This window comes from Epinephelus moara, chromosome 2 (assembly GCF_006386435.1).
Source record: "Epinephelus moara isolate mb chromosome 2, YSFRI_EMoa_1.0, whole genome shotgun sequence".
In the NCBI taxonomy this organism is placed as follows: domain Eukaryota; kingdom Metazoa; phylum Chordata; class Actinopteri; order Perciformes; family Serranidae; genus Epinephelus; species Epinephelus moara.
In genome coordinates this window covers 4,065,489-4,076,042 of record NC_065507.1, presented here as the reverse complement: position 1 = coordinate 4,076,042, position 10,554 = coordinate 4,065,489, and the positions used below count along the sequence as shown (strand labels likewise).

Sequence of the window (10,554 nt, the reverse complement as noted above, 5' to 3'; positions counted from 1 at the left end):
ACATCCTGTTCTTGCAATTCGGATAAGCACAAACACGAACCATTGTTTTCAATCGATGCAGTAAAACTCTCAGCTGTACTCCGGGACAACCAGCGCCACTCTGAGCGGCGCTCAGCATGGCTCCTCTGTTGTCTTCCGGCAACAAGCAAAGCTCTCGCGAGATGACATCACAGCCCAGAGGTAAGGGAAACGCTTAGTATGCTATTTACAGAGATAGCACTGGCGATCTGAACCGGTCAGTGGCGAAAAAAAGCACTTTTAATGTGCAAACTTATACGGGACGCATTTGCCCCCGTTACCGTTTTAGCTCGTTTCGCGGCTCCCGGCTGCATCCACCTCCCTCAATACTGAACCAATTTTAGAACGAGTTGTACCTATGAATCATACGCACACATACACATGGGGAAATAGGGCCCAGGTTGAAAAATACCGAAGTTATCCTTTAACATGGTAGTACCAAGTGGAGTTATAGCTCAGCTTTAAACCTTGAATGAAGATGAAGTGGTAGTTTAAACTACATTACTAAAACACTTTAAAAAGGACCTGTTGTGCTCGTTGTCAGGATCATACTTGTGTTTTAGGCTTCTACTAAAACATGTTTACATGGTTTTATGGTCAAAAAACATTTTATTTTTTCCACACAGATCGCCCTACAGGACCTCTATGAACATCCTTCTTTACACTGCCTTTGCATTTTCACACAGAACCAAACAACGTCGGAATCATTCCGCCCCAGTGTGTGACTTGAGACATCATGCCAGCATCCTGGAAGCAATACAGGTTTGAGGAGCATGACATGTAACAACAGCGAATATAACATACACGTCGTGCAGCACTGTATTAACAATAAAATTGCAATAACAATTTTACCGTCCCTGTTATATGGCAGCTGTTGACATCCTCTGCTCGGAGGGTAAGGAGCTGCTGGACCTCCTGGACCTTACTGTTTTACCAATTTATGGACATTTTCAGCCACTGTTTTTCTTCTGTGAGTTAGCTGCTAACTGCAGCTAGCTGCTTTTTAAATCTCCCTGCAGTGGGTCACATACATCGTCAAAATGTCACACTCCAGTCCTGCCTGCTGTCCCTTTCACACAGACGTTGAATCTGTGCTGTCACTACCTCCCCTGCCAACTAAAAGGTGGCATAACTCTGTCCCCATATTTTGCGACTGTACCTTCTATGACGAATGATGAGGCAGAATACTGGCATGAAATTCCTGCCTTTAACAGACAGTGTAAAAGGGGTTTGTGCTGAAACACCTGTATTCACCTTCTATCTGAGTTGCTCCATTAAGGCCTGTCTCTTTAAGCCCCTCTTCTGAAAAAATCCAGTATGCTCTGAATGATTTCTGAGTCTTCTGTCTCTCTGCATCTCTGCACGGTCCTTTCCTAGCTTTACACTCCACGATAAAAAAAAAATCACAATTAGAAGCTTCTAAACACGGGGCGTCGGTGGCTTAGTGGTAGAGCAGGCGCCCCATGTACAAGGCTGTTGCTGCAGCGGCCCGGGTTCAACTCCAGCTTGTGGCCCTTTGCTGCAAGTCACTCCCTCTCTCTCTCCCCCCTCCCACGCTTCTCTGTCCTATTAATTAAAGGCTAAAAAGCCCCAAAAATATCTAAAAAAAAAAAAAAAGAAGAAGCTTCTAAACACAACCAACAAGAATATGATCTGAAATAAGGGTAAATTTTACAACATCGGCAACAAAGATTACATGTTTACCTGATGTTAGCACGTAGCTTCATACAGCAGTGTAGGCTACACAATGTAAACACCTGCAGTAGTGTGCCTGGAGCAGATGACCATATGAAGAAATACGGCACACTGTGACATCATACTGTAGCCAGAGCAGAATAAACTGGTGGAAACGGAGTGTTCAAAATCGTGGGACACCTCAGGACACCTTTTGCTCACAGGGATTACCTTTACGTAGGTTACAAAGTCTTCTTTGCCTTCTATGGCTGCTGTGAAACTGCGCCTACCTGGAGCCATAAAAAGTTTGTCTTGGGTGCGTCAGTATAATGGACAATCAAACTCATATCTCATCTAATTAGTGGCACCAGCTGGTTGATTCATCACACCTGGTAGGAATCTGTCTGTGTCTGAATTTGTTCCGTGAAATGTTTGCTGCTGTTTTTACTCACTCTTCATCATTTTTTGCCCTTAGAGCACTTTTTTGTGCACATATGTCTTAAATAAAAAGACTATTTTTGCACTGATCTCAGCCTGTGGACGGTTCGTGGCTTTCTAGCCCAGTTACATTGGTGTGTGTCTCTTTTACATATGTTCACCTCATTATTTGAAACTTTGGCCACATTTAATATGAACATCCTTCACTACAACACTATGAAACAGAAAATATGAAAAAGCACAGTAGGTCTGTTTTAAAATGACAGAGTGCTAAAAGGTGTTAAAGATTAAGTGTGTGCACTGAATGAGTGTAAGCAGTGATAGAAACTGAAGTGGCACTTGAAACAGCACAAAGTTGAAGTGTCGGGTTCAGTGTACGCACTGAGAGAAACTCAAGTGGCAGTTAAATTACTGATATAGCAATTAAAATGAAGGTGCTAATAGTCTCAGTTTAAGTGCAGGCGCTGATTGAAGTTTAAGTGGAAGCTGAAGTGACAGCGCTGCAGGGACAAGACGTAAAGACATTCAGACGGAAACTAAAAATGAGGAAAAATATTTTAAAACAATCAACTGAAAAGTAAAAGTCATGCTTGAAAACATGCAGAAACACAAAAATTTAAAATTACAATTAAAAGATTTAAAACCACTATGAGCTGAATTTGAAAAAGTGCAACTTTGGTGTCCCTAGTGGTCATAACAAGAACAATTTAAAAGAAGCTATAATCCTATAAAATCCTCTGCATGGTGGCTTTGACTATACTTTCAGTGCTTAATTCTCAAGTAAGATGGATGCTGGCTTCCAATAGTGGGCAAAGAAAGGGACAGGTAACATTTCTGACTTATTTAGAGAAGAAGTTTTAATGAGCTTTGAAGAAATAGTGTCACTAGCTATGTTTCCATCCAAAAGTGATTCGAATCATTGGGAAATGCGCATTAAAAGAAATACGAATCCTGTGTGTTTCCATTAAAGGGAAATTTCGTCAGACCTGTTAAAACTTAATTGAACGGGCATCCTTTCGAGTGCAAAGTTAGTCCACTAAACAAGCTTTTTTTCCACAAAGACCGCCTCATATCGTTAGGATAAATGTCACTAACTTTAAATGTATGGACTTTGGTGAAAACTACGAACTCGTGCGAGTTTTCTGCAGAACCGGAAACAAAACAAGTCTCACATTCTTCTTCTTCTACGTTTTCTGGCGGTTGGCAACCAGCTTGTAAATGCATTACCACCTTCCCGACCCGGAGTGTGGATATCACACATTTTAGTTTGTGCGAATCAGGGGATTTTATTTGGAATTTTGGCGTTTCCATCAGTTTTCCGATGCGATACTTCTAGATGCGCATCTACACAGGCTGATGAAAACATGGCTATATTCTATAATATTCCAAAGAAACATTTTTTAAATACCCACAATTAAGGAGCTCTATTTTCTCTAAATGAAATCAGTCACTGACAATTCATTCACTTTCATCTTTGGAGGAAATCATTATTAAAGACTGTCACAGCAGTGGTCTAATTTTGTTAAAGTACAACTGGCATCTTATGACCTCAACATCTAAACTGCAGGCATGGAAGGCCGATCTAAAAGTACATCTAAACTGCAGGCATGGAAGGCCGATCTAAAAGTGGACATTACACACTCACATTCACACCTATGGACAATTTAGAGTCACCAGTTAACCTGCATGTCTTTGGACTGTGGGAGGAAGCTGGAGCACCTGGAGGAAACCCACGCTGACACGGGGAGAACAAGCAAACTCTGCACAGAAGGGCTCCCCCACTTTGGGGTTTGAACCAGGAACCCTCATGCTATGAGGTGACAATGCTAACCATTGCACCACTGAGCTGAAACTATATTATGACTTTTTTAGGATATGGAGATATAGACGACCTTCTGCAAGCAGAAAACTGAGGACAGGATACTTATAAGACAACAAAGGTAAATCCCAAAGGTGGAAAACTTTGACCATGAAAGTTCCTTTTGTTTTTCCTTTGTAAGAGGTACCAGTGACTTAGTTTGTTATTAATGTCATACGTTGTACACTGATACAAATGGGTGTGTGTTTCAGGCCTTGTTTACATGGATACTGATACAAATAAAAACGGATTTTTATTCATCCCGTATAAAAAAATTCTGGGTTTACATGATCAGTTTTGAAAACGATATCCCTGCTGTAATTAGCATGCCAGGCCAGTAGGTGGCGATACGCCATATGTCAAACACCATAGAAGAACATTCTGTGTATGCACAATGATTTGTTTTCCTCTTGGCGCTCGTGATAAAAACAATGATAAACTACATTTTAACCTCATGTAGCATAGTTAGCTGCTATGCACTGACTAATATTGGGCACAGCAGACGTCTTTGTTCGCCGATGTAGCGGTGATGTTGGTGCAGCAGTGCTAAGTTCATTTGTAAGCTCCTAAGTAGTCCCAAAAGTGCTAACATGATGTAAACAACCCCGCATAAGTAGTCCCAAAAGTGCTAACATGATGTAAACAACCCCGCATATATCCGCCATTGTTGTTGTGGTTACCGGGCGCCTAGTGGGCATGCGCGAACTGGGTTGCAACATCATCGTTTTCCAAAATCTCCGTCTATCCTGTTTACACGTCTCCATAGAAACGGATATTTTTAAAAACTTTCACTTTGGAAGCCGTTTTTGAAAATCTCCACTGTCATCAAGAAAAACGCCGGTTACGTGTAAATGATAGGTGCAAACGCAAAGACAAATACCTGTTTTCCAAAATATACGATATAAACAGGCCCTTAGTGTAGACCCTTTTAGGACCGGCGACATGATGATGTCATTTTATTGGAGCCAAAACACGACTCGCCACCTCAGGGCTGCAGGCTAGGCTGTAGAATAGAAGGAGTCATGGCTCAAAACTTAAACTTAATCACATACCAGCTGCCACTGCCCGTCAACAAGCCAAGAGAACTCGCTAGTTAGTGTTAGCTAATGTCTGTGGAGAACTGTTTTGCCTCCAGCTAAGCCCCGCCCACCAAAAAACATCATACTGTTTCCTGTGTTGGTTTAAGTAAACGTAAACATTTGTTTCATCATATGTCTGTAGCAACATTTGGGCATAAAAAAAACAATAAAAAGTTGTAATCTGAGATATGAGTGTTGGCTTTCTGATGTCGTTATTAACCAACAGGACATTTTGTCGTCATGATGGTGACACTGACCTAATCCAGAGATGAAGAGGAGGTGTTGGACTCCATGACGCACAGAATCAGCCAATGTCAAGTTGACAAAAGCTTTGATGTTCAGATGGTCCACCAGGGACAACCAGGAGTCATACTGGGACTGCAGAGGGTCGGACGGCAAAGTGTCTGCGAGGGTGGGAGAAAACAAAATAATTTGAGGTGAGAAATGCCGACAGTTCATCATCAGAAGCATGTTGGGATTCAGAGGAGGTAAAAGAAAGAGATGGCCACGAACAATAGAAATACAAGTCAAATGAGAGAGTAGAGAAGTCAGTATGACAGAGCTGGAATTAGAGGCACAGCGTGAGAGGGAGAAAAGACATGATGCTGTGATGATGGGGGGCGGGGGGAGGAGAGAGAAAGATGCAAGCACAAGCGACAGCGTCGACAGAATGTGAGACAGAGAGAAAAATACAGGGCAGCACAAACAGGCAGGCAGGTGATCAATCATCCAAAAAAAAAACATCAATATGTATGTAGAGAGCAATCCAGAGGCCACATCTGCGGGCTTCATAGACAATTCCTATGGTGGTTCAAGCTTTGTTAAGATTTCTCCAGACTCTTAACACTGTTGTTCCCGTGGATAAGTCCTCTTTGTATTCTGCTGTAATGCAAACAGCTGCTAGACAAGTGAGAGAATAAATGGACGGACTTAAAATACATTAGAAGGGCAGTGTTGGAGTAGCTGGGAGCCCTCAACAACAAACTCCTCTTCAATATAATTATGTGAATGAATAACTCCCTCATATTTCTCAAGAACAAGTGCCTCAGCAGTACTCAAAATGAGAGAAGGGCTCTTCAGCAGCTAATGAACACATCCGTTTTTTTTTCTACTGTGAAACACTCAGAGGATTTGGATTCTGAAGACTCCATTCAGGGTCTGCTCGAGTCTCCCATCAACACATAACCTTCCGCCCCACCGCAACAAAATCCTCAGAAGACAAAGAAAACAATCAATGACCATGCTCCTTTAAACTCTGTAAGTGTGCACTCTGCAGAGAAGAAAAGGAGATGCCTCGGGAGCATTGTGTGCACCACTACTTCCCTTGAAAATAAAACAGCAGCAGATGAGCCGATGTCACGGAGAAAGGTCTAGCATGCTAAAGAGGTCCATTAAATGATGCAACGTTCACTGTGAAACATGAGGCGTTCTGCTAATTCATATACTTACATGTTTTGAAAAGACCTCAGTTAGTCTGAAGCGCTCTTGAATACAAACACTTAAGTAAAGTGGCGATAATGCTACTGTCTGTCGTAAAGACTCGTACAACAAACTGCTATTAACATTCAGCAATAATCTTGAAGTTGACAGTAAAAAAAACAAGCTTTTAGTTTTGTCATTGCCGAGTCTTAATATGATAATAATGTTAAATTATCCAAAAACTATATCCCATCACCATCCCTGATTTGTTTTGCCCATAATTAATAGTCAGCCTGTCACACTGTGCTGGATTACATGAGAAATGGTGCAGAAGTAAACTTTCAATTGCTGCTGATGTTGTCATGCACAACAACTTTGGAAATATACAGTTTGGTTTCTTGATCGTTCCCACGAGAAAGAAGTGATTTATAAGAGTGTTTCAAAGTAAGAGCGCTGTCAGACCTAGAGTCGTCTCCTCTGGTCTGAATCAGGGACTCATGTTCCAAAGTTGTATAATTGCCTAGAGTTGGTTCATGTTCTCACGGCAGCATTTACAAGAGGACCAGATCAAATGCCTTGTGTGAGAAAGCTGCTCTTGATTGGTCAGAATTTCCATGTGGGAAAAATCCAGGAAGTAAAGCAAACGTTGAAGAAGAGTACACTTGCAAGATCAATGTGACACTTTCTAATGTCACAATGGAGGGACAACTACGCAGGTTGATTTTAGCGCTGCTCATCGTGGACTATATTGCTGTCATTGTTCATTTTAGTCAAACCATACAGTTTGAAAACGAGGCGCGGCTCCAACTAGAAAACAATGTTTTGATGCATTGGATGTGCTGAATGTGCATATTAAGGCAGTACAGGAGGAGGTGCACATTAATAATCCTCCAGGACTGTAACATGCTCATGTTTAACCCAAACAATGTGTCATGTGACTGCAGTTGCTTCACATTCAGGTCGGAACACCTTCTCACCACAAATGAGACGCACCAGAGTTCGTCTGTAACCAGACTGAGACCACCTCTTCAAGAAGGTCTCAGTCTGGTTGTTTTGGCAGCTGAACACGGTCAGATACGTGACAGTGGGTCAGTGTCCTTACTGAGATCTCCGAGTTGGACGTGTCCCAGCACGTAGAGGCCGCTCTTCTTGATGTCATTAATGAATGTGATGAGGCCCACACTGCTGCGAGGGTTGGAAACCATCAGCAGGACCTGAGGCCTCCAGAACTTGACGTGGTCCTTCCTCACGTCCAGCATCAGCAGGTACTTACGCACCTATAGAAGACAAGAGAATTGGGATGAGGGGTGTTACTGGACACTTTGATTCATTCTTACCCCTAACCTTATTCTTATTTAAGGGGTAACTGAAGTAGTTTCAACCTGGACTCTATTTTCCTGTGTTTTTGTGTCTACTTGACTAATGGAGACAATTGTTTTTGAAAGTGGTCCAGTGTAGAGCGAGAGTGCTGCAGCCGGCAGCTGAAATGTAACCAGTCACAGCATTTGGCACTATCGGTTTACGGCTACTAAAAGTGCTTGTGTTTGCCACTGGCATGTTCAGACTGTTGTCATAAGTGTCTGACAACATTGTAGAAAGGACCCTACTGAGAAAATAAACGTCTTCCTTTACCTTTTGCTTGATTCTGTTTGTTATTGTGTCAAAGAATGAGTACTGTGTCCACAGATTTTGCTGCATGTGTTTTTCCATCACACAGCAGGGCAGGTAAAAGAAGTTTACCTGTTGGAGGTGAGCTGTTTGCAGAGGTGCAGTAAGAGCCTGTTGTCTGCAGCTCTTCATAAACATCTCACTGTGGCTGTTTCTGCTTTCACTCTTCCTCCCTGCTGTATTATTAGACTTGCCTTTATTGAAGAAAAGCCGCTCACAAAGTTCCGCTAATTCAGTGATAAACACATTTAATTTCCTGTAGCTTCTACACAATAAAAGTCCCCCAAACATTTATTGTGAAGCAGCAAAATAAGCAAATGTTGAGTTTTCAAGCAGCAACTTCACACAACTTCTAATACGGCTGATAGTGAACATGAAACAGTACAATAAAGCAGATATCTAAAGTAAAAACGCAGGAGAGAAACTAAACTACAAACCACAGAGATTCAGTTAGAAGCTACAGACGTACTGAGAGCTGAACACACAGAGACTTTTAAAAACAGCTTTCTCTCTGGTCTCCTGCAGACAGAGGCGAGGAGAGTCGGACAGCTTTTACTCCAGAAAAAGTCCATCTGTGGCGCAGCTCGGTACATCTAACTGATGATGGAAAAGCAAAGCGGTGCGACATGGCTTGACTCAGCGTGGCCAAAAGTGACAATGGAAAAGACTCATATGGTAAATGGCCATTGTCTGAAAAAGTGAGTGAAAAAAGGTGCGTCATATGGAATTCATTCAAACACAATGATGGTAATAATAAAATACAGAAACACTGTAGGGATATCACAGTGTCCTGACAATTCTACAATGAAATTTTCCAGCGGGACACACATTCACAAACTTCTTTCTCTGGACCTCAAAGCTGGCAGACATGTTAGAGACAAAACAATTTCACCACATGGCCTTCACCAGCAGAAGGACGTTCATTTTAAGGCCTTCAAATGCTCGGAAAACTGGAAATTTGAAAATCTACAATACAATTCTACGACTTTAATCTGCTGATGATGTGATACAATCCAAAGCTCCACTAAATGGGCCTTGTGTTGAGATCATTTCCTCAATTGTTGTTTCCAGCATGAACTTTTGACCTTCATAGAGACAGTATTTTCATATTCAGCGAGATCCTTCTCAGCTAAGTGTTGCTAATCTTATGTGTGTATTTGCCTCTGGTTTTAATTTTTCCGTTTGCATCTGTTTTTCCTCATTTCATTCCACTGTACAGCGTCACATCATCGAAATGATTTATCATGCCCAGATTTCTATTCCCTGATTTCTGTGGGATTAAAGACAAACGCACAAAACAAATCCCCCAAAGCTCCCACCAGACAGATCTGGCAGCGTCAGAGGTGTGGACTGTGTGAGAGTGATTTCAATAACCTGAACGAGCTGCCAAGAAATTCAGTCAAGCTAATGAGTTGCAGAGTCGAAGTTATCGGAGAAGAAATGGCACAATCGTCCTCTTACAAATGAAAAGCTGGATTCATGAACAATAAAACGCACGGAGCAGAACAGAGCTGAGATGGAGGCAGGACCCACCTCGGCACCCCGCGGCTCTGCTGTCCATCTCGTCTTCAAGTCACACACTCTGAGTATCCTGCGTGTGTGTGCCTAAATCTCATCTGTATGCATGCGCTGTTGTGCTGTAACTGCACGGACTTCTCTTATACAGAAACAAATTACATCTCTAATCAACATCCTATTAGGATGTGAGCCTGCAGCAGGGACCACATTATGTGTATATAGGCTGTTTGAGTACATATATCAGTGTGCACGTACGTGTCAATCACACTCTTATTGGTAAAAATGGACCCCTCTGTGATTGCTGGAGTGTACACTTAAATTCAAGTGTGCATCACTTTGTATCACAATACACACTACAGCACAAGCATCATTAGGATTCTGAGAGTGTGTTGATGAGCTGGCATCAAGGTACCATTGACGAAATGTAACCAAGTGGAACCAAACGTTAGATCTAAACCTACAGTCCACCAGGAATGATTAACACTTCATTTATACTCTCATTGGAATTAATGACCGTTTGCTCAGTGACAACATGTCCGCCATGTTAATGTTGCTGCTACACTGTTGGATTCTGGGGTAATTCTAGGGCTGCCCCGACCAAGAATATTCCTAGTCGCCCAATAGTCATCATTGTGGTCCACTAGTTGACCAGTCCAATTAGAAGATCTGGACTTTGCCGACGACATAGTCCTCCTGTCACACACTTGCAGCCACCACATGACTTCACATTAAAGGGAAATTTCGGTTTATTTCAACCTGTCTCCTAGCGTCCTAAATTTGTTTCAAGTGACTAGTGGCATAGAAATAATAGTTAGCATGTTAGCCGTTAGCCTAGATACAGCCGTAGCGTCAGACCTGTTAAAACGTAAGTGAACGGGCAAC

General features: G+C 42.2%; 1 protein-coding gene across 1 annotated transcript in view; it reads right to left on the bottom strand.

Moving 5' to 3' along the window:
* Positions 1-10,554, bottom strand: part of zgc:153039 (uncharacterized protein LOC767698 homolog) — a 112,699-nt gene that overhangs the window by 4,579 nt on the left and 97,566 nt on the right. Inside the window, exons 11-12 of the mRNA XM_050066957.1 lie at positions 7,589-7,763; positions 5,325-5,471 (exon numbers count right to left, since the gene is read on the bottom strand). Coding sequence (XP_049922914.1) covers positions 5,325-5,471; positions 7,589-7,763 — 322 coding nt within the window. The remainder of the gene's footprint in view (positions 1-5,324; positions 5,472-7,588; positions 7,764-10,554) is intronic.